The sequence below is a fragment of the Lipotes vexillifer genome, unplaced genomic scaffold, assembly GCF_000442215.2.
Source record: "Lipotes vexillifer unplaced genomic scaffold, Lipotes_vexillifer_v1.1 scaffold173, whole genome shotgun sequence".
Lineage (NCBI taxonomy): Eukaryota > Metazoa > Chordata > Mammalia > Artiodactyla > Lipotidae > Lipotes > Lipotes vexillifer.
Window position 1 is genome coordinate 1,894,961 of NW_006770924.1, and position 24,816 is coordinate 1,919,776.

Here is a 24,816-nt window from a genome sequence, read left to right on the forward strand (position 1 = left end):
AAACCAACAACTAGAAACAGAATATGAACTACTAAGAGGAAAAGAGACCTGTAAAGAATACCGGAATAGCCGATGGAGGGAAGAGCCACTTCCTGTACGGCTGAGGTAGGGTACTAAAATAAACTTGGAAGAGGGTCTTTCTTCTCCAACCCCTCATTCACCCAAGGCTGAGCTTCAGACTTTGTTGGAAAGGATGTGGCTATTGCCCACTGGATGGCAGAGAAGCTCACTGAGGTATCACAGATCAAGGCTGGTACACAGGAGACACCACCTGCTGGAGTGCCAGAAAAACTTGCTGGGAATCTATCATCAGGGGTGACAGTAAAATTAGCTAGAAAGCCAACCACTGGCATCCCAGCAAAACTCACTTATAAGCTGCCTGCTGGGATGTCAGTGACACTCACTAGACGGTATATACTACTGGGTCTCCTGAACACAACTGGCAGAGTAGCCGCCAGCTGGTGAGGAAGCCACCCACTGGCAGCCACAGCATAAGACCAAGAAGAAAACACTTGAACCAGGAACAGAAGCATTTTCCTCTTCCAGTGTGTCTCTAGGACCCTCTATTGACAAGGTCTAACATACTGCCAACTGGCAAAGGAGAAAAGGAGAATTCAGCTGGGGTTATGATGAAATATAATTGGCCATGAGATGGTAACTGTTGAAACTGAATAATGGGTACACAGGATTATTATGCTATTCTGTCTTCTGTGTATATTTGAAATTTTCCATAATGAAAGGTTTTTTGTTTTTGTTTTCCTAAAGCATGGGCTCTGGAGTCAACCTGCCTGACTTTGAATCCTGACCACTTAATGGCCAACTATTTGGGGGCTCTTTTTCCCAGTTTATAATAATAGTACCTCCCTCAGTAGGGGTATAAGGAGGATTGAAATAGATATTATATGCAAAGCAATTACAGCAGAACTGGCCTGTGTTAAGTTCTCAATAAATCTTATCTATGACTACTATTTGTATTATTTATACCGGTGCTGACAGTTTTAATTTTTTAGATGCATAATACTAAAACCACCCCACAAAAATGAATATCTATAAAAATAGGAGTTGATAATTCATAAAAAGTTATTCCATAGATTCAGGTGGTTTGATCTTTAGAATACTTATATCGATCTGTTATATATTTGTGCCTCAAAGAACAACTTACCTTATCTTTGATTTTGTCAGCTCTAGCATCCAAAGGCTGGGTTTTGTTTTGTTCCTGACTACATTTTCGATTTCCTCCACCTGAGCTTATACTTTTAGTTTGTCCCACAGAACTTGAAGCAGTAGTGGATAGTACAGATGTGTTGATAGCAGATACAGACGATGTATTGTTTCCATTTATTGACCCATTTACACCTTGAAAGTAAAAATAAATATATTTATGCAAGAGAATGTTATTCAGCCATAAAAAGGAATGAAGTAATGACATATGCCACAATGTGGATGACTCTTGAAAACATTATGCTAAGTGAAAGAAGCCAGACACAAATTGTATGATTCCATCTATATGAGATATTCACAACAGGTAAATCTATAGAGATAGAGTGCAAGCTAGTGGTTGCCAGGGACTGGGAGAGGGAATAATAGAGAGAAACTGGTTAACGGGTATGAAGTTTCCTTTCGGGGTGATGAAAATGTTTTGAAACTAGATAGAGGTGGTTGTTGTACAACACTATGAATGCATTACATGTCACGGTTAATTTTACATTTGTGTGAATTTCACTTCAATTAAAAAATTTTTAGAAAGATAATTAAATGCGAGTGTTCCCCCTTTCGGAGCAAACTCCCCAAACACTTACTTAAGTGAAAATAAAGGTAATAATAAACCATCTAAAATGCGATTATAATTTGCAAATGTATTCTAACAACAGTTATCAACTATGAAGTATTAATGACAATTTAAAAGAAAAAAGGCATACTAACATATTAGTTTTAATTAATTTAATGCTTAATTACAGAAAAAGTAATATATTTTATTGAGTGAACATGGAGGAGGTAATGAGATACAGAGGAAAAAGCAGTGGAGTTTGGAGTTAGAAGACCTGGGTTAAATTATGCTGTGCAATGTCAACATGTAAACAGTGCTTCCTTGAACAACTTATTTAACCTTAGCTGCAAAATGACTATGCTTCCAATCTCAAAGGATTATTATAAGGATTAAGCGAGACAATGTGAAAGTGTCTAGCACAATGCCCCATAATTGTTACTAAATGTGAACCCTATTAAAGATAGGTATTGAAATGGAGGATTTGTAGTACTTCACTTAAAGTTAACATGGGTACCTTTTTCAGGACCATTTCGATTACTTTTGCCCGAAGCCCTCGAATGGAATGAAGAAGAATCATGATTCTGGGCTGGAGGAACAAACAGTGGTGGAATTCCCAGTAATGGCGGAAAGAAGGTTGCCCCTGCACGCGTATGAACATCTGTTGTTCGCCACCATTCTGCACCTCAAAGCCAAACACCAAACAAGCAAAAATATTTGAATTAACTTTCTAGCTAATTTAACAGTGCTTTTTATATTTTATTCCTGAAAAAAAATTTCAAATTTCATCTTGGAATAGAATAGCTGAATTACACATAGTTCCGATCATCTTTCTAATTATAAGACAGCTGATTAGAAGTTATACACTCATTATTCTGCTCATTAAGACAGGATCCAAGGATCTTCACTTAGCAACTTCCTTGAGTTCAAATTTATGAAGAACAAAAGTAGTCTATGGTTTTAAAAATAAAATGGGAAACTTGGAATATTAAAGAACTCTTTGATGACTTACATCATAATTTTTCTAAATTAGTAAAGAAACAATATTTAAGACTATTTTAATCTGCTTTAAAACCTTAGAATTTAAGGTTACCATCTACAACCTATGTTAAGAATTTCCTTAAATTACATACAATATAAAGCTGGCTTTGATAAATCCGGTGGTTTAAATAATAATACAAAGACCACTGTAATCCAGCATATCTCAAATGCATTTATGGAAGAAAACATCCTATACTCAAAACAATAGAGATAGCAAAATCAGTAAGCCTTTTTTTTTTGGGGGGGGGTGTCTAAGCAATGAAAAGTGCTTCAAAGAAGATTTTTAAAACAAGTTAAGTCACATTAAAATATAAAAGATTTATAGTTTCTCCCCTTAAAGTTAATGAAGAAAGCCTGAATTTTATTTATACTTCCTCTCATAAATTACAGATAACAATGTTTTATCAATGTAAAATAACTAAATGGTAGAAAATCATCAAATGCAATTTAGATATTCAAACAGTGGCTTCTAGTTAAAACTTTTAGAAAAGGAGAGAAGACAAATTTTATAGAATACATTATTTAAGGAAGGGTGAAAGATTAAGAAGAAATTTGAAATAACCCAATGGACAGTCTTGTACTGCCCCATGTAAAATCTCGGAAAGAATATTTTCCAATTGGCTAACCAGCTAGATTACCAAATCAGTTATTACCTTTCAGGCTAATCTTCCAAGAGATAGAGGATACTTTTCATTGACTTGATAACCACGAAAAAATTAGAGGAAAAAACCCCAATAATATAGTATGGGAAAAATTCAATATTGTCAGTGTACTGTATTATATGATCTTTAAAGCTTTTCTAGGAATATCTTTTTATTAAAAATAGGATGTTAAGTGATGTGCACCTTCATTAGCTAAAGACAAAAGTTTAGCTTAATAAAAAGTGAAATGTTCATGGTAACTGACATTCTGAAAGATCTAAAAAACAGTACAAGCAGAAAACTGCAAAAGCTATTCTTCTGCACTGCAGGAAGGCACTGCTAGTGAAATGACACCAATGTATATTCAGCAGTGGCTGAATGATGGGAACTGAACCAAGAATAACTATACAAAACCATAAATCATTTATCTACTGTTTAGATGAAAGAACTGTATGTAGATAGAAAGAAAAACTATGTATTTGGGGCTTGCATTAGCGCAGTTGGAATCTCTTGTTATTTATAGGTTTGAAAGCTAGGTCCTACATAGCTGATAAAAAAGGAAATTTCAGTTTCCTGAAATATTCATATTATTTAAAATAGAGCCCATAATTAAAGCATTACAGTTGAACGTTCAGACTCTGTAGACAACCAACAAATCGGTAAGGCAGTCAAAGTGTAATAAGACTCAAATATTTTAGACATAATCAAACTCAGAAACAACATAAAAATGTACTTAGAATGTCAATGGTAAATAAGCACACAACAGGGACTAGAAAAAAACACAACTGGAAAATGTGTACGTTATAAATAAGGTGACACCATGAGTAAAAATGCAAGTAAATAAGATCAATTAAATAAAAAGATGAAAAAGGTAGCGCTTCTGACCACAAGCTTCACAAATGTCTAATAATTCATGGGAAATAACAGAATTTTTGTTAAGTGATGAGCTTATTTCTCTTCCAAATTTAAGAAAATAAAAAAACAAAATTTAGTCACTCACAACCTAGTTTGTTGATAAAATGAAATATACAAAATAAGAATCACATAAACCAGCACATGATGAATTTCTAAATGTATTCAAGGGCAGTAACTGCATGGTAACAACATTAATCATATTCAACTGAAAGATGCTAATATTTCAGAGGATACACTGAATCTCAATTTGAACATAGAAGACAGCAGAATTTAAAAATCTTTCAAACTTGATAGAGCCAGATACTTCACGAAAATTCACGGTAATATAAAAATATAATGATTAAAAACTGTAAATGTTTTAAAAGAACTTACCGTGAAATACTATTTCAATATAAAAAACTTTACTATACTAATATCCATTAAGTAATTTGCATGTGTTGATTTAGTCATCTGAAATGCAGACAAATTTAGAAGTGGATAATATTTAAAAATAAACTATTTCTCATTTAAAATTCCTAGTAATTTCTTCCTGTGTGTCTTCATTTATTTAGTAGGTGATTTAAACATTTTGGCATTTTGCTTACCCTTTTGAATAAAACTAATTATAGAAAATTTAAATTTAAGTTATACAAAACGTACAACTTGGGCCTCCCTGGTGGCGCAGTGGTTGAGAGTCCGCCTGCCGATGCAGGGGATACGGGTTCGTGCCCCGGTCTGGGAGGATCCCACATGCCGCGTAGCGGCTGGGCCTGTGAGCCGCGTAGCGGCTGGGCCTGTGAGCCGTGGCCGCTGAGCTTGCGCGTCCGGCAACGGGAAAGGCCACGACAGTGAGAGGCCCACATATTCTAAAACAAGGCATAGTCTCTGTTCACTTGGCAAAAAAGTATGCTTATACAGGCATACTTTTACCACTAAAGACTCTGTCTTGTAATTGTCTGCTTAGCTATCTCCTAAAAACTATAAGCAACATAACATATACTATGCTAGTATATTCCTCAGTGCTTGGCCTACTGCACAGAACATAGTAGATGCTCAAAGAACTTTGTATAAGAAATGAATGAGTGAATAGTTTATGTAGGCTAGGGAAGTTATCAAATTTTTTTTCTATACAGTGGAAGTATCAACATTATTGAAGTTGAGATGAGTAACTCTTTACACCTGTTAACCATGTTTTCAGTGCAAAAGATATTTGATTTTAATTATACAATAATTACACTGTGGTTTAGAAATGCTCAGAAGTAATTAGTACTTTATATATCAAACTATATCAAATATAATAAACTATGATAAAACAATTTTTAAAATTTAAGGTACTAGCAACTATCTATATTACTATTATCCATTTTAATTTTTTATTCAGCAATACTATATTTCAGCAAATACCTATTGAATACTCATCTTGCTAAGCAACCATGCTCAAAACTGACTGAAATAAATTCCTATTAGTATTTTTAAAGCAAATGTCGACTTAGTTTAAGACTCTGTTTTAACTTTCTAGCCACATTACTATCTCCTCTCTGAATTAAAGAAATAATATGACTCAAGAAATAGTACTTGAAATATATACTTAGCCAACTTTCCATTCTACATACATAATTCAAACAAGATACTTGTTTCCTTTTAAAGAAACACTTGACAAGAATAAAAACAATGACGGCTACCAATTACATACTAATTAGGTGTGCTAAACACTGCATTCAGCACTGAACATGGTTTATCTCCTTTAATCTTCACAAGAACCCTAAGAGGCAGATACTATTCTTATTATTGTTATTGTTATTCTCATTTTTCAGATGAGAAAACTGAGGCTGAGAGGTCAGATTACTTGTTCAATCAAGGTCACACAGCTAAAACGTAACAAAGCCAGATTTAAATTCAGATCTATTTGTCTCTGAATTATGCTCTAATTTTTTAACTACTTTCTATAACAGTAAATCATGCATCCTTAACTAAAATTTATTATGGTAAAGTTAATCACTGGAAACACATTAAAGTTTAGACTTTGAAAATAATATAACAAGAGAAATTACAGCATGTTTGTCTAAGTTAAGCTTTAATTGGTGTCTTACTGAACTCCTGAATCCTCATAATCTGTAGAATTTGGGATAATTCTGGTCTTCCTGCCACACAAGTGGTGCAAATCTATGGTTGTTTTAATGAAATATGAAAAATATAGAAATTTAAGAGCCAAGCTCATCTTACTTATAAATGCAGAGAAATGAAAACTCAAAATAAAAGTATATTCATTATAAGAACTGGACTCTAGTTTTCCACTGTAAGTTAAATCTTTTTTTAAAAAATAAAATAAAGCTGAGAATAATTAACCAAACTCTATACTTCCCATACATATACTTTTCTACTTCAATAAAAAGCATGAGAAAAACCTGGCCTAATTACTCACTTTTGTGGCAGATGCCTATTTTTCTAGCTTAACACTTGAATACCTAGTCAGTTGTGCTGCCACCTAGCACACAGAGTGTGTTTTATTTTTTTGCACAGGATAAAAAGGACTGAGTTAATTCTTGCACAAGAGCTTTAATATACCAGGCATAATACTATTCTTTTTGTTCAAGTTAATTACCAAACTACTGCTTGAACATTTTCAAGCTTTCCTCCTTTCCTTGAACACTGTTTGTAACAGATGTTTACCTGGAAAAGACGCTAGTTGGGGATGTGCAGCTAAGGCTGTGGGTGTACCAAGTGTCCCCAAACCACCAAATTCTGAATGCCCTGAGCTGGCTGAATGCAGACCAAAGACTGGGTGGCTGACCACGGGGAAGGCACTCGACACTGTGGACAGGTTAAACAGGTGATCCCCAGCTGCTCTGAATAAATGTCCTGGGAGGGAAAAAAACACACTTAAAGTTGTACTAGAAAAAACAGATGAGATTTATCTGATTTCAGCGTTCATAGTGGGTTAAAATTTATAATAGTTTATCTATTAAATTTTTATTATACCTTTTTTCTTTTGCATTTCTGTTCTTCAAACCCTGCAGAATGTTTCTAGAAACATGAAAGTACTCTAAAAATAATTAAAACGAATGGTATAACCTTATTTACTTTGAATTTTGAGATTTGGGAATGACGCTTTATGTACATAACTTTCACTAATTGTAAAGTATGACCTGCCGAAGTGAGGCAAACTTTCTGCTAATACATGCACGTTAATATTTTATCAAACTTTTTTACTCATAAGAAGGAAGATAAAAACATCGTTAATACGAAGTTGAAAATCAATCAAATAAATTCAGAATCTGTCACCAATTCATTACTCAAACTGTCATACACTCTAGGCAAAGAGTTCCTAGTTTCCATGTGCCAGAATTGAAGCTATGTTCTCCATCAAACATCTTTTAGGTGAGGAGAGTTGATACCAAAAATGGATTATATTCTAGCCTGATGAGGCAATGTATACAACAGCATAAAGATTTAATAAATAAACTTACTAATTTATTTCTAAATGCATCCGAGGGTGGTTATCAATATAAAAATCATTTTTAAACATTGTGATAGAAAGTTCATATTCAATCCAAATGTGTGGTTTTTCAATCTCTACGTTTACTCTAAAGAGAATTTAGTACTAAGTGTCATAACCCCAAGTTGCAGTGTTATACCATCAAAAACACAACTTATTTTTCATAGTTTGTAGGGATTTGGCAGAAGATTTGTTAATACTTGGAAATCTTCCTTTTACTTCCAGGAAATAATTAAGTTTCCCTGGCTTGATACTGTGAAAACAGAATATCAAAACCCACACTCAGGCTATCTTAAGAATTTCCTGTGCTCTGTGTTAAAATAAACGTAAGGCTTCCTTATTATCCTGTTTATATCAGACCTGACTGTGCACTACAATATAGTTTCAATACAATATGTTTAAAGTAAATTAAAAAATACAACTTAAAAATAAGTATATTTTTTTGTTATCATTTAGTTATCAACAAAATCCCTCCTCTTTGCTTTTTTATTCGCTGAAAACTAAGAGGAAGTCATCAAAGAGGTCACAGTGTACTCTCATTGACTAATATAAGCCCTATATTCTTTACTGAAATAACACTATATTTTTCATTGAAGTAGTAAGATTTAAATAGATTGTATCAAGTATATCTCACATTAGCCTACAAGGTAAAAAGTTCTGATTGAGGGTTGAGGTCCCACTATAACAAAGCAATAAGTAGATCTCATAGGGAAGATCCTCAAAGTGCCTTTACAAGGAAGGCTCACAAAGAAACTGAGGGAGAACAAGGGAAGGATACAAACTTGAGTATATTTTCTAAGTCAGCCTTAGTTTTTGTCCATCAAAGCCTAAACAGAAAATCTGTGAATTTGGTACTTTTCTGTAATCAGAGTTCTAGACTGCAATTAGCACTGAAGTTAAGCCAAAACGAAATAGGGCATGCTACTGGAAGAAAGGAGGTTACTCAAATATCACTATTTTTAAGACTAGTGCTATGGCACCAGAAAGATTGCGTAAATTTTTTTTTGGGGGGGGGGGGGGAAAAAAAAAACAAGCCAAACCGGCTCTATTAGATTTATGACTACAAATATAAAATTATTTGGATATTAGCATGCCCTACTTTTGGAGAATTAACTTTTTTCTACATTAATATACCTAATATCAGAAGATCCTCCCAAATAAAAACCTGTTATGATTAAAACTCTTCAATTTTGCTCAAAGAACACATTTGCAAACTGATAAATTACATCATAAAATGAAAATAGTTTTAGAACACCATAATTATTCTTTTTTACAGATATTAACATTCAAGAGTAGTTTCAATATTATAAATGCAACTTTTATTAGTTTCCATTTTAACTGACAGGTAAAAATGTACACGTACTGCACAATGAAAATATATGTCTGTAATGTCTAAATCCTCAACTTATGTTATAGTAAGCTGACTACTTTTTAGCAGAGCTTTTCAGATTGTACTAGCCAATCTATATGTAAGTGATTAAAAGCAGTTACACAAAATGCCAGTGTCTCAGTAGCAATGCACAGTAACTGCAAGTGTCTTTATTAATATTAATGAACTTCATGCACCGACACAATAAGGGTTTTTCCCTCCCACAAGAACAAAATAATATAAATACTGTACTAATGTCTTGAACCTACACTACCAGTGGACAAATCTCCTATCAATCAGGAAAAGCCCAAAGAGCAAATTAAAACAAAATGATTATAAGGAATAAGTATCCTAAAGCATCTAATCTTTTTGAAAAAATCAAGGAGACTGCTTACTATGACAGAATTCTACCTGTGCTGTTTTTTGTGTGCTAAAAGTGTCTTTACTTTTTCACTGCTACACAAACTTGTTGCAACATGTCTTCTAACTCTTATCTCTAGTTCTTCAAACTGTTAGCACATTTTACAGCATTGCAAAATCAGCCTCTAGTATACAACCTGCAAAGTATGGTTAATCATCAAAAACGGTAGCACATTCAAATACAGGTTACAAGAGTACTTTAACACTAGTAATAACCGAGTGTAATAAACAAGGTGAAATTACTGTAAATTAAAGAAATGCTCAAATTATTGGCCCATATATTAAAATTCTTAAACATATTAATGTTTAAATATTCTGAAACTCACAATGTACAAATTCTACAAACTTGAACTTTGATTAAAGAACAAACAGAAAGAATTCTATAGCTAATGGTGACAAAATATTCCCCCCAATAATCTTCATTTCATTCCTTTATTCTCATAACTTTTTTAGTACTTAACCTTTACATTTTAACATTAGAAAAGCATGGTATGGAAACAAAGTCTTTCATTTTATTTTTAAGTATTTGCTTTGAGATTGTTTTAGACTTACAAGAGTTGCAAAAATAGTACAGAGTTCCAACTTCCCCTATGTTAACATCTTATATGATAAAAAATAATTTTCAAAGCCAAGAAGCTAACCCCGATTAATTAACTAAAATAAAGAATTTATTCAGATCTCATTAGTTTTTCCACTAGTGTCATTTTCCTGTGCTAAGATCCAATCTAGGATCTCACATTGCATTTAGTTACTGTGTCTCCTTAATTTTCTCCAATTTGTGACAGTTCCTCAGTCTTGTCTTTCATGACCTTGTTACATTAAAGAGTACTAGTCAGGTAGTTTGTAGAATGTATCTCAACCGTGGGTTTGTCTGATGCTTTCTCATGATTAGAAGAGGTTAAACATGATTGGGAAGAGTACCCAATGTGTCCTTCTCAGCACAACATATCTGGGGTCTGTGATGTTGCTATGTGGTGCTGGTGATATTAACTCTGATCACTCGGTTAAGTTAGTATCTGCCAGGATTCAATATAAAGTTACTAATTTCCTTTCAAACAGTCTTTTCATTAGGAAAAAAAAAATCATTAAAAGTCTAGGTAGGGCTTCCCTGGTGGTGCAGTGGTTAAGAATCCGCCTGCCATTGCAGGGGACACAGGTTCGAGCCCTGGTCTGGGAAGATCCCACATGCCATGAAGCAACTAAGCCCGTGTGCCACAACTACGGAGCCTGTGCTCTAGAGCCGGTGAGCCACAACTACTGAGCCCGTGTGCCACAACTACTGAAGCCCACGCGCCTAGAGCCTGTGCTCTGCAACAAGAGAAGCCACCGCAGTGAGAAGCCCGCGCGCCACAATGAAGAGTAGCCCCCGCTCGCCTTGAGAAAGCCCGCAGGCAGCAACGAAGACCCAACACAGCCAAAAAAAAAAAAAAAGAAAAAAGAAAAAAAAAGTCTAGGTAGCCTTGGGAACAAAATTTACTACTCTATATAACACTGAACATGGTGAACAAGATTTTGATTCAGTTCAGCCAATGATGTATCAATCTTCAGACAAATGACTATTCTTCAAAGATAGGAGCAGCTGCTCTTTTGTAAAAAAGCATTTTTGTTAGATCTAATGAAAGAATTTAGAGTTCACAGATTAAAATACTAAAATTACACTATATTTTATATATGTTTCTATATTCAAATATAGATGTACTTTATTTTTATAATGAAATATAAAAAATAACAGTGAAAACAATCTAATTCTAAAATCTTATTTTACTTATGTTTCAATAAAGAAGTCTTCGTTTTCCCATAATGAACAAAAATTACTAAAACCAACTTTGAAAAACACACCTTTCATTGCTGCATAAACTTGTTGCAACATGTCTTTAAACTCTTTTCTCTAGTTCTTTAAACTATCAGCATATTTCTACAGCATTGCAAAATCAGCCTCTAGTATACAACCTGCAAAGTACAGCTAATCATCAAAAGTGGTAGTGCATTAAAATAAAAGTCATATATTAATTTGCTGGGGCTGCCATAACAAAGTATCACAAACTGGGTGACTTAGAACAACAGAAATTTATTGGCTCAGTTCTGGAGGCTACAAAAGTCTGAAAGCAGGGTGTGGGCAAGGCCATGCTCCCTCTGAAGGCACTAAGGAAGGATCTGTTCCACCCTTCTCTCCTAACTTTTGGTAACCTCAGGCATTTTTCCTATGTCTTCACATGGGCTTCTTTCTGTACACATCTGTGTCTAAATTCCCCCATTTTAATAAGGATACCAGTCATTTTGGTTTAGAGCTCACCCTAATAACCTCATTTTAACTTGATTACCTCTTTTAAGGACCCAAGTTCCAAACAGGTCACATTCTTAGGAACCAGGGATTAAGACTTCAACATATTTTTGGGAGGAGGAAGAAACAATTTTATCCATAACCCTAGGTTCATCTTTAAGATTACTTAGTTGATTTGAAGGCATTACCTTTCTTTAGTAATTTACCTATAAAATTCTAATTAAAACTCTGAAGTTCTACTCATGAAAGTTAGGTAAGGACTCCCCTAGTGGCGCAGTGGTTAAGAATCCGCCTGCCAATGCAGGGGACACGGGTTCGAGCCCTGGTCCGGGAAGATCCCACATACCGCGAAGCAACTAAGCCCATGCACCACAACTACTGAGCCTGTACTCTAGAGCCTGTGAGCCACAACTACTGAACCTGCATGCCACAACTACGGAAGCCCGTGCTCCTACGGCCCGTGCTCTGCAATGAGAGAAGCCACTGCCATGAGAAGCGCACTCACAGCAAGGAAGAGTAGCCCCCGCTCGCCACAACTGGAGAGAGCCTGTGCACAGCACAGACTCAAAGAAGCCATAAATAAATATATATATATTTTTTAAAGTTAGGTAAAATATATTTCAAAAATACCTGGTGCCTTGTGATCAAACCCTTCATTAAATAAATCTACTGAAAGGCAAAAAAAGCTAGACAGTTGAACATTCCAGGGCCTTTATTTGTGACTTAGAGATATCTAGAATATAGACAACTAAAAAACAATTATTGTTATAATAGTTCATACTATAATATAAATACTCAAAGAGACTAAAACTTTGGCTTTATATCCAAACCCTCAAGAATAAGCCTATCTCATTCTCCTGACGATTCTCTATTGACTGTAAATGTAAGCTCCATCTTTTAAATAAGAAGTTCTAATTAATAACTTTGGATTTTCAGGGTTTATTTATTCAATGCCTCATCAGTAAGGTCTGATCTTTTAAGATTCTTTACCCTGTGGCTTATAATGCCCATCTCTAACTAAAATCAGCACAGTTATTTGGTATTACCAGAGCAAAGCATAATACAGCCTAGAAAACTTATTAATTAGACTAAATTTACCATTTAATTTGCAAGTCCTATTCCTGCAAGTTCACCTCTCCTTGCCTCCCTTTCTTCAACAATTGTTTCTTGAGCATATATTTTGTGCCAGGCACTGACTGGATACATATCAATAAAAAAAACCGTATGGTCCCTGCCTTTTAAATGTAGAAGAAGGGACAAATAAGTAAAACAACACCAACTCTATAATTATAAACTGTGAAGAGTTCTATGGAGGAAATTACTATGTGCAAAAACAGGTAATAGTAGAGCAATTACCTAGACACTATGAACAGAGGAGATTTCTCTAATGTCTCAGGACACTTAACCTGAGACAAAGCATGAAAATCAGCCTTATGCAGTTCCTCTAGGACAAAGAGAGAACATGGTTGAGACCCTGAGTTAGGAGTTGATCGTGGAGGGTATATCAGTTAGGTTGAAAAGTACAAAACATCCAGCTCAAAATGGCTAAGTGAAAGGTAAACGTATTGATTCACATAACATAAAAGCATTTGGAAAAGGCACACTTCAGATAAGGAAGGTTGGCTGAAAGCTTACTGGGACTTAGTTTCTCTTTCGTCTCTTGGCTCTACTTCCTGAGATAGGCCCTTCCTTTTAGGTTTGTGGGACAAAAGGGTAACCTCCCTCACCAGTCCCAGTAAAAATCCTAGAACGGAATCTTTTTGCCTTTGATTACTCTCATGTGCCTTCCTTAACCAATCACTTAACCATCGTTGTGTGGGAAATATGATGTTTGGATTGGCTAGATTGTGTCACATGTCACCCCTGGAGTCTCAGGTGAAAATTTTTTTAAAAAAGAAAGTGATTCGTTTTGCGGGGGACAACTTCAGGTAATGGTGGAGTAGTAGTGAAGTGGCCACACAAATCATCCACAGAAAATAATTACAAAAATGTGATTTAAAACAACAACAAGGGACTTCCTGGTGGTCCAGTGGTTAAGACTCTGCACCCCCAATGCAGGGGCCCCGGGGGGTTCAATCCCAGGTCAGGGAACTAGATCCCGCAACTAAGAGCCCACATGCAGCAATTAAAAGATCCCGCATGCTACAACTAAAGCCTGGTGCAGCCAAATAAATAAATAAATATCAAAAAACAACAACAACAACACTAAAGATACTGGAAAGCATCCAAAAGCAGAGAAAAGCCAGAGGAAAGTTTAATCTGGAAAAAATGGTAACAAGAAGGGGTGAGAAGTGTGATTTTGTGGCTTTCTGGTCTGATACTGCTGTCTAAACCTCACAGCTATAACTCCAGAAAACAGTGGAAGATGAAACAGCAGGCTTATCAACTAAAGGTGCCAGAGGTCAGACTCCAGGGCTAAGAAAACATCCGGAAATTAGGAAATTTAAAGGCGAAATCTTGGCAGTGATCAAACCACAGAAAGAAGGAGACTCAAATTCAGAGATTAAACTTTCCAAGTGCCTAGCTAAAAGTACACTGTGCATGGGGCACCACAAAATAGCCAGGAGAGAATGTACAGAAAGACAGAGGTACACACAGCAGATCTGTTCAATTTGATATATTCCTTAATTGAGTGCATACCTTCACCATGATTAGAAAGCCTGAAGTGTCAGAGAACACAGCCGAAAGCTGGCAGAGCAGCTGGAAATAAAGGGTAATCTTAGGAGCAAGGAAACCACAAGGAGAAAGAGATGCATCTTTGCCACGTAGTTGGCTGACCCAACAACTTTCACAGGCACAGAGGAGACCCACAGGGGGCCAGTCTGCAAAAGTGGCAGTGGGAAGCCAAAAAACAGAGCACATATCATTAGTATGTTTCCTGACCACAATAAAACTAAAATGGACATCAACGGAAACATTTAACATTTAAATGTTAAATTACTGACTTTTAAACAACCCATCAGTCAAAGAAGAATTCACAAAGGAAAATAGAAAATACTTTTACTAGAATGATAATGAAATGAAAACTATCAAAATTTGTGGGAGGCGGCTATAGTTGTATTTAAAAGGGAAATTCATAGCATTAAATGCATACATAAGAAAAGGAGAAAGGTCTAACATAAATGATCTAAGTTTTCTCTTCAAGAAATTAGGAGAAAAGATGAGGAAATACCACCCATGGAAAAACAGAAGGAAATAATAACGGGCAGAAATCAATGAAACAGAAAACAGGATATCGAAAAAAAAAAATCAGTGAAACCAAAATCTAGTTTGTCAAAAAGATTAATAAAAGGAAAAAAGAGCACAAATTATTAATATCAATAATGAAAGAGAAGATATCATTACAAATCCTACAGACATTCAAAGGATAAGGTACTATTTTTTTTTTTTTTTTTTTTTTCCTTGCGTTATGCGGGCCTCTCACTGTTGTGGCCTCTCCCATTTGCAGAGCACAGGCTCCGGACGCGCAGGCCCAGCGGCCATGGCTCACGGGCCCAGCCGCTCCGCGGCACGCGGGATCCTCCCGAAACGGGGCACGAACCCGCGCCTCCCGCATCGGCAGGCGGACTCTCAAGCACTGCGCCACCAGGGAAGCCCCCCAAGGTACTATTTTTTAAATTAATTAATTAATTAATTAATTAATATTTTGGCTGCGTTGGGTCTTTGCTGCTGCGTGTGGGCTTTCTCTAGTTGCGGCGAGTAGGAGCCACTCTTTGTTGTGTTGCGCGGGCTTCTCATTGCGGTGGCTTCTCTTGTCGTGGAGCATGGACTCTAGGCGCGCAGGCTTCAGTAGTGGTGGCACGTGGGCTCAGTGGTGTGGCTCATGGTTCTAAAGTGCAGGCTCAGTAGTTGTGGCACACAGGCTTAGTTGCTCTGCAGCATGTGGGATCTTCCCGGACCAGGGCTTGCACCCATGTCCCCCTGCATTGGCAGGCGGATTCTTAATCATTGCACCACGAGGGAAGTCCCAGGATAAGGTACTATTTGGAACAACTCTGTACCTGTAAATTCAACGACTTAGAGGAAATGGACAAATTCCTTGAAAGACATCACTAACAAAGCTCACTCACAAAGAAAAAGATAACCTGAATAGTTTTATACTTCTATTTTAAAAGTTGAACTCCTGGGAATTCCCTGGTGGTCCAGTGGTTAAGACTCCATGCTGTCACTGCCGAGGGCCCGTGTTCAATCCCTGCATGGGGAACTAAAAAAATCCCACAAGCCACACGGCGTGGCCAAAAAATATTTGAACTCCTGATTTATTATCTTCAACAACAACATTAAAACAAACAAAAAAACAACAATCTTCCAAGCCCATATGACTTCAGAGTGGATTCTACCAAACTTTTAGAGAAGAAATATTATCAATTTTCTACAAACTCTTCCCTAAAAAAGGTTTTTAAGAAGGAAGGACTGGTCAATTGTGTCAATTCTTCCGAGAGGTTGAGTGAGATGAGGACAGAAAAGTGACACTGGTGTGGACTGAGATATACATAAAAGACGAGGAAAAGGAGAAAGCACATACAACTATGTATTTTGAGAAGTTTAGTCATAAAGTGAGGCAGAAAACAGAGTAATTGCCAGAAGAGTGTTTGGGGTGAAAGAGGGAAGGGTTTTTGGTATGTATTATTTTTTAAGATGGGAGATACTATGAGCATGCTTTTATACTAATGGACATGATCCAATATATACAGAAAAATTAATGATACTGTATAGGAGGAATGGAGTCCTTGAAAAGTTTTTTGCAATCTTTAAAAAGAATTGATAGGTATTTGCTTTTGTGACAGTTAAGAGCTATATTGTCTTGAGTTAAGCATTTATTTTATTTGGTTTAACTTATATTATTACATAGAACAGTATATCAAAAGAGATCTGTAGTAAGTATATATGAGCTACTAGATGCACTAATGAAATACTATTATTTTCAGAAGAAAAGAACCACTGAAGTTGGAATGAAGTTCATGTACAGGCATCAGGAGTTTATTATAATACAAAGGTGGGGAGATATGGCAGGGGGGCTATCACCAGATGAGCTGAAATGGATAGATAACTGGCTCATAATTTAACATGTGCCCCAACCTCCTTTTAGTGTACCTTCCTGTGATGCAGAAGCTGAGCAGCTAAAAAGTATATTTACCAGTCTCTCCTGCAGCCAGGATTCTGGACATAATTTAGATTCTGCCAATCAGATGTATTTGGCACTGAGTTAAGCTGTTAGATTGGCAGTACATGAGGTATCCTTTTTGCTGGTGCAGATCTAGCAGGCAGCACAGAACAGCCCTGGAGCCTGTTATGTCAGTGGTTCTTGATCACTGGATTGCAACTGAGGTGGTATGATCCATGGAGCCACCAGTTAGAACAATGGTGTCCTGACTGAACTAGAGGTAATTTCCTTAAGCAGGTCAATTCAACAGTAATGCTCTGAAATCGCTCATGGGGGTCAGGGGTCAGCTCCTCAATAATTTTATAAGTGCCTGATTCCTTGTATTAAATCTTTCTGCTTAAAATAGCATCAGTGGTTTATGTTATCTCTAGCTGAACTCACTGATACGTCAAACAACAATCTCAACTGGTGATAGTTCCAAAACCAAAAAGGCAATTCAGTCTATCACAATTGGCCTGGTATCTGATAACCATATACTTTTCAAAGTAATATTAAATGAGAGATAAGTGAAATCTCAAAAATACATATGCATAACCTTAGAGGTAGAGGACAATTTCTTAGAGAGAAAGCATAACCATAAATAAAAATATTGGTAAATCTGCCGACATTAAAATTGGAAGTTCTTTTCATCAAAAGACAATGTAGAATAAAAAAAGACAAAAGCTTGATAGCTTAGGGAAAGCTATCTCCCACAAAGATAACTGAAAGAAGGACCAGCATCCAAAATATAAAAAGAACTCACAAATCTGTAAGAAGAAGATGCACAACCCAATAGAAATATGCACCAAAGCCCTAAACAATCACTTCGAAAGACAGGAAAACCCAAAAAGCTATAAACTTATTAAAAGGCACCTTAATGAACACTACTTCATATTCACCGACAAAAATCAAAAAGTCTGGCAATGACAAGTGTCAACATGAATGATAAGCATCAGGAATTATAATACACAGCTGATGAGAAAATAAATTGGTACTACTGGTAAAGTTGAAGACATCTTCAAAAACGTATGCATATGCATCAGGATTCACGTATAATGATGGTCATAACATTGTAATTGGCAAAAGTTGGCAACAACTCTAATATTTACCAAGAGTATTTACATGGATGTACAGTTCATTCAAATGCAACACGCAAAAAGATAAATGACCCTTTTACACTTTATTTTTTGTTTGTTTTTGCTTTTGTTTTTTTTTTCTGTACGTGGGCCTCTCACTGTTGTGGCCTCTCCCGTTGCGGAGCACAGGCTCCGGACGCGCAGGCTCAGCGGCCATGGCTCACGGGCCCAGCCGCTCCGCGGCATGTGGGATCTTCCCGGACCGGGGCACGAACCCGTGTCCCCTGCATGGGCAGGCGGACTCTCAACCACTGCGCCACCAGGAAAGCCCCCTTTTACACTTTAAAACGTATTCTTCCTCCACATTTCTCATTACATCACCCTTCTCCCAGTTATCCAGGTCATGTCAGGGCTTCTCTGTCAATCTCCCTCTCAACATCCCTTTGCCCAAATCCAGTCATTATATCCCATAAGAATCTACTCCCCAAATATCTCTGGAACCTTGTTTCTTTCTCCATCTCCAATAACTCCTTAATTTTGGCCCTTATCATTTCTCACCCAGATAAATTTAAGCACCTTCTAATGGTCTTCTTTGCCTCTAGTCCCATCCTCATTGCAAACTGATGCTCTACATGCTGCTAGCATGCTAGCATTTTCAAAGCATTAAAATCCTTCCACTTGATCAAGTATGAATAAAAATAAAGGTTACCATTTGCTAGGCACCTATTCTATGTCAGGCATTATCTCATTTATCATTATAAAGTGGGTATCATATTTATTTTATAGATGAGGTACCGAAGTTCAGAAAGCGGTAATGTACCCAAATTCACATAGCTAATAAGTGGACAAGCCAAGATTCAATTTCAGGGCCTTTCAATTGCAAAGTCCTTGCTTTTAATCAATACATCATTCTGCCTAAACTCTTAAACATGGTGCATGAAGTTCTAAATGAGCTGACCTTAACCTACTCCCCAGCTTGATCTCCTGTCCCTCTGTTCCACTTAGCCATAGCAGATACTGGCTATCCATTCTCTCCTTATCCCTTACTAATAATCTCTATTTTCTTCAGGATGGCAATATGCTCAGCTAAAAACTAATTTTCCTGGCTTTCCTTGAAGCTGAGATTACCATTCATATAGTTCCGACAAAAGAGATACTAAGTGGAAACCTCTGGATGGAGTTTCTGGGAAAGCTCTTTAAAAGGGGTCAAAGTAAGCTGGCATATACAAATTTTGCCCTCTTCTACTCCACCTTCTTCCTTCCTGGAAAACAGGGCTGTAGGTGGATCAGCCTTCTAAAAGCCATGAGATAAGACACGTGAGCATGAAAGTCCCATACCTCAGAAGACAGGATATGAAATTAGGAGCCCAGGTCTGTGATGGCATCACCCACCTCAGAACTGCGGATCTATGGACTGGTACGTGTATTTGCCATGTGTTCCTATTCATAGTTAATCACTGTCGTAACTGACACACACCCTAAGTTGAGGCCTGACTGATCAACTTGCGATGTCCTCAATATACCATGATTTGGCACAGTTCTACAGAGGTAGGCCTGCAATTAAGATATATGTGTGGGGCTTCCCTGGTGGCGCAGTGGTTGAGAGTCCACCTGCCGATGCAGGGGACACAGGTTCGTGCCCCGGCCCGGGAAGATCCCACATGCCACGGAGCAGCTGGGCCCGTGAGCTATGGCCGCTGAGCCTGAGCGTAAGATACATGTGTAATTCAGTCTCTAACTTTAAAAGAAAAGTAGGCATACCCCAGCTTTAATGAGAGAAGTTTTAAACAGTTTCTCTGTTTTATACATTCAGCATTTTACAAGTTTTGTTTGAAGGGTTCTACCTCAAAAATGGATTGAAAACCACTGGTCTATGGCACAGTTTAACTATCATTGAAATTTCTCAACGTTCTATGCTTTGTTTGTATCAGGTCAAATGACCACAAATCTCAAACATATCCACTCTGTAAAGTTTAATTTTGGAACTATGCTGAAATACTATTCTTTCAGCTTTCACTCAGAGATAATATGTGAAATAGTGTCTGAATACTTATGAAATTGGCATATAGGATATTGTGTATCATGTGGCCTTTTATACAAAGGTTCTGGTGGTATATTCCCCAAACCACTCAGAGCCAGGAAAAAGTTCGTTTTTCTCTGAGGAACTGACATGTTCACTAGCACTAGTATGTGAGCCATGTAGCCCACTATGTTTTCTTTTTATTCTTAACAGCTAATTAGTTAAGTTTTTTGTTCAATATCTGTGGCTTTCCTTGGCTAACACTTTTATACTTTTTAGAGCCTATCTTTTAATATTTTAGTTAATTGTTTTGTTTATTATGCCAATATATTTATTGAAAAGCTGTCCAAAATTATTTAGAAGCAAGTTATTTTTTAAAAATCATACTTTAAAGGGAAAAGAAATATAACTCTTCTAAGACCGACAAGACCCACTATATGCAGAGTGCCTTAGATTAATCAATCTTTATTGCAGTGTTATTTTCTATCCAAGTTACTGTAATAAAATTAAAGGTGTGTTGTGAGAGACAGTCCTCTAAGGTGCCTGCATGTTGTTGCCAAGAATGCAAGGTCTTGACCACTCTTTAAAACTGGGCCATTTCTCAGGATTGCAGTGAGCAACCTTGATGGATGAGGTGACATTTCCTTCCAGACAAAGAGCGGCTTTGCTTTCATTTACTATAAAAGCACTGGGTTGCCTAAGCCGTGACACAACCCCCACCATACGTATAAGATTCAACTGGGCCCCTCCGTGTTGCCCCTGTGGGACTTGGGAGACATGGGGAGCCAATGCCAACATGATGTTTATGCTATGTGCTATGCTATAGTAATAAAATCTCTGACCTAGGAGTCTCACGTCTCCTACCAGCAACATAATAGTAACAGTAGGTATGTGTACTCCCAGACCCTGACAAGGTGTTGATTCAAAAGAAATTAGTTGATCATTCAAAGTTCGAAAGTAGGCTTGAATTAAATGCTTTGTAACTCAGAAGAATTCCTACAGAAATATCATTAATGAAGATGACAGAGAAAGGCCAATTAAAATAACTGTTTAAAACAAAAGAATGTCCTCAAAGGGACCATTAAAGAACTGGTGAGGTTTTGACATTTTACAGATGAAAATTCTTTTTTGTTGTTTCTATATATCAAAAACATTGAGGAGATTCAAATTGTTTAAAATAAAGAGGCCAGGCACATTATCATTCTATAATTTTACTTTTAAAAGGAGAAAATTACAGGCAATGACTAGGCCAAAAACAATGAATCAAATAAGAGAAGACGGGAAAATATGATAAACTGAATTATGCAGGACAACTGAGCATTCTCCATGCCTTGTAAGGCTCTACTTTAAACATAAACCACAACACTACAAATGTTAAAAACAAAAAATAATTTTCTTAGAAAGTGAAAAAAACTCATGCTGTAGGTACTAAAGGTATAACGTGTTAATAAGTGATATATTTTGGAATAAACATTGAAATAAACTATAGTTGCATTCAATTTAAGTATCTCCACATAAAAACTCAACAACCTATTTTATTTGCAAATAAATGATGAAAACTAATTCCTTTCTAGATAAGGAAATTTCTGACGTTATTCAGCAACTAAGCATACCCCACCCTTCTGCAACTCTCAACTACCACTAACAAAAAATAGCGCCCAACAGGTGACTACTCAGAATCATAAGCAATTCAAATGTCACTAATTCAGAAAACTAAGTGAGAAATAGGTGGTAGCAAAGGGTCCAGAAAACTCAAGGCTCTGTACTCAAGGAGTGAAAGCTTCAACATTAAAGAAAAAGGACATTTCCCTAGAAACATTATATATTTTAAATACAAATTCACAAGTAAATACAAAGTAAGACAGCAGATGGGAGGAACACAATGAAAGGAGCTGACACAAACGAAAGAAGAGTTATAAAAAGCAGGGAAGAATAATTACAAAAGTACAGCTGTGTGCAATCATTTAGACAAAGAAACAAGGTAAAATGCCAACCATGGTATCACTGCTTTTGAACACAGCACATCGTCAAAGGCATTCATCATTTTATATATAGCCATCATTTTATACACAAGGGAAATGTGGATGAAGTCGTTAAATGAATGCCTTAACCAAGACTGTACAAGGTGCGGGAGAACAGGAATTTTATTTATTTATTTTTAAAAATGTAATGGTATTTTATTTTAGCTATTTTATAATCACTAAGAAAATGTTAGAAAATTGTTCTCATAAAATGCCAAAATGACATCCTTGTCCTTCCATTGATTGGAAAAAAATCACAATAATTCAATAAATATATATTTGACAATTTGCTATTTTGTCAGCAAACATTCCATATTTATGTATTTCATTTACCCAAAATTATAAATCTAATTTTGGAAAAGTAAAATATCATTTAGTTCTAATGCTTATACATATGAAATAATCTATAAGATAAAATATATTTAAGATTAAAAATCTTCCTAGTGATAAAGGAATAAGTTAATCAAGTTTAGGTTAAAAAAAAGAATGTATTCTACCAAATATCCAAACATGTGTTTGGGCAAAAAGTGATTTTGAGGGGTAAATAAAAATACCTTCCACATAAAACTAAAACTGAGGATATTTTCACTACTGAAATAAAGTTCCCTTTTTGGCAGTATAAACTTCATTCATGTTTAAGAAAAATTTTGTCAAATATCTTAAAATATTTTTCAGACTATTTAAAACTTTAAAAATATTTTCCATCAGGTAAATGATATGCCTTAGTATACATCTTGTGAACAAGATAGCTGGGGTTTGGTGAAGGTCATTTCGAATACTGGAAGCAAATTTAGGGCAAATGGTCCATGGCATTGGGACCTTATCTTACCATCAAGGATTCCTTTATATTTCTTCACTCCCTCTTGGGCCTATTGTTTTAAAAGAGTTTGCATGTATTAATTTATTAATTAAAATGGTCAAAGGAAGATATTAAAATGAAACTCTCAAAGCTTCTAAAAATCACAGAAAACATGGAATAAGCAGTGCTACTCCAGTGTGCTGATAAAATACAGAAAAAGCAGAGACTAAATGTTTAACCTAGCCATTGTTCAACAGATCAACAGAGGTAATGAGAACATTTTATTCAGAGTTCAATAAAACACTATGAATGCAAATTAGTAAAAGGACGGCATTCTAAAATTGAGTTAATAAAGGGTATTCACCACATGGGTTGATTGTAGAGCTAAGTGAAGCAGCTCCAGTGGAAAGGCCGCCTTTTGAAACTGATGAAGCCACAGAAGGTATAGAAGATGAAGTCGGTGTAGCAGAGGAGGCTGTTGAGGATGGTAACCGTTCTCCAGACTCCATATCTATGGGAGGGAGACAAATGTTAATTTACAGTATTAAATAGTGGAATTAAGCAAAAGAATTAAACATATTTAAAATAAGTCAAACTTTTAGGAATACTTTTTTAAAATATGAAATAAGTTTAGAAATACATGTTCTTCTGAGAGATAAAATATGAAATAAAAATAATATAATTTAAAATACTAGTTTATGAAATAAGTTTAATGTTAAGTATACCAAATCTTCTTCTAATAGACTTGAAGAATATTCTTATATAAAAAAATAATAGGGCTTCCCTGGTGGCGCAGTGGTTGAGAGACCACCTGGCGATGCAGGGGACACGGGTTCGTGCCCCGGTCCGGGAAGACACCACATGCCGCGGAGCGGCTGGGCCCGTGAGCCATGGCCACTGAGCCTGCACGTCCGGAGCCTGTGCTCCACAACGGGAGAGGCCCGCATACCACAAATAATAATAATAATAATAATAATAATAATAATAATAATAATAATAATAATAGTCATTTGAATACAGTAACTTCATACAACTGTGTGTTGCCATAACTTTAGGGAAATTAGCATATTAACTTCTTATTCTTCTTAAATCACCTCATGATCTATTCACTTACATCATAATACCCATATTATCTTAATGAATCAAGAAGATACTTCCACATCTGAGTGAACTGTAACCCTGTCTTCTAAATCCAGATAGCAATATGGTTATAGGTCTTAAACATCCATGAATCTGACCTGGTAATCCCCAATACAGTGAGTCCCGCCCAAAATAGACAAATACATTTTAGAGTTTATACTAGAGTCTAGTCTGAACTATGGTCTCAAAATGGCTTTAGTATGATCTATTTATAATGACTTAACCACTTCTAAGCATCTGTATTAATTTGCTTAGCTATTTTGGGTACAACCTTACATTGGTCTTATTGTAATAGTTTATGTTGATATGAAAAATCTAGAACGGAAATGGATGAAGGAGTCAAAAGGTACAAACTTCCAATTATAAAACAAGTAAGTCATAGGATGTAATGGGCCGCATGGTGACCATTGTTAATAATACTTTATTGTACATTTGAAAGTTGCTAAGAGAGTAGATCTTAAAAGTTTTCATCACAAGGAAAACAATTTGTAACTGTGTGGTGATGGATATTAACTTTTTGTGGTGTTCATTCACAATACATACAAATATCGAATCATTATGTTGTACACCTGAAACTAATATAATGTTATATGTCAATTATATCTCAAATTTATTTTTTTTTTAAATTTTTTTGCGGTACGCGGGCCTCTCACTGTTGTGGCCTCTCCCCTTGCGGAGCACAAATCCACCCTAGCCTTTGCTACTCTAGA

The 24,816-nt window shown here is 36.0% G+C and overlaps 1 protein-coding gene across 2 annotated transcripts in view; it reads right to left on the bottom strand.

The window, feature by feature from the left end:
• Positions 1-23,475, bottom strand: part of BAZ2B (bromodomain adjacent to zinc finger domain 2B) — a 128,545-nt gene extending 105,070 nt beyond the window's left edge. Inside the window, exons 1-4 of one of the 2 annotated variants that reach the window (XM_007446456.1) lie at positions 23,331-23,475; positions 7,012-7,200; positions 2,283-2,450; positions 1,163-1,356 (exon numbers count right to left, since the gene is read on the bottom strand). In XM_007446456.1, the coding sequence (XP_007446518.1) occupies positions 1,163-1,356; positions 2,283-2,450; positions 7,012-7,200; positions 23,331-23,475 (696 nt within the window). The remainder of the gene's footprint in view (positions 1-1,162; positions 1,357-2,282; positions 2,451-7,011; positions 7,201-23,330) is intronic. The other variant, XM_007446457.1, reaches the window with a different exon arrangement.
• Positions 23,476-24,816: the final 1,341 nt, after the last annotated feature.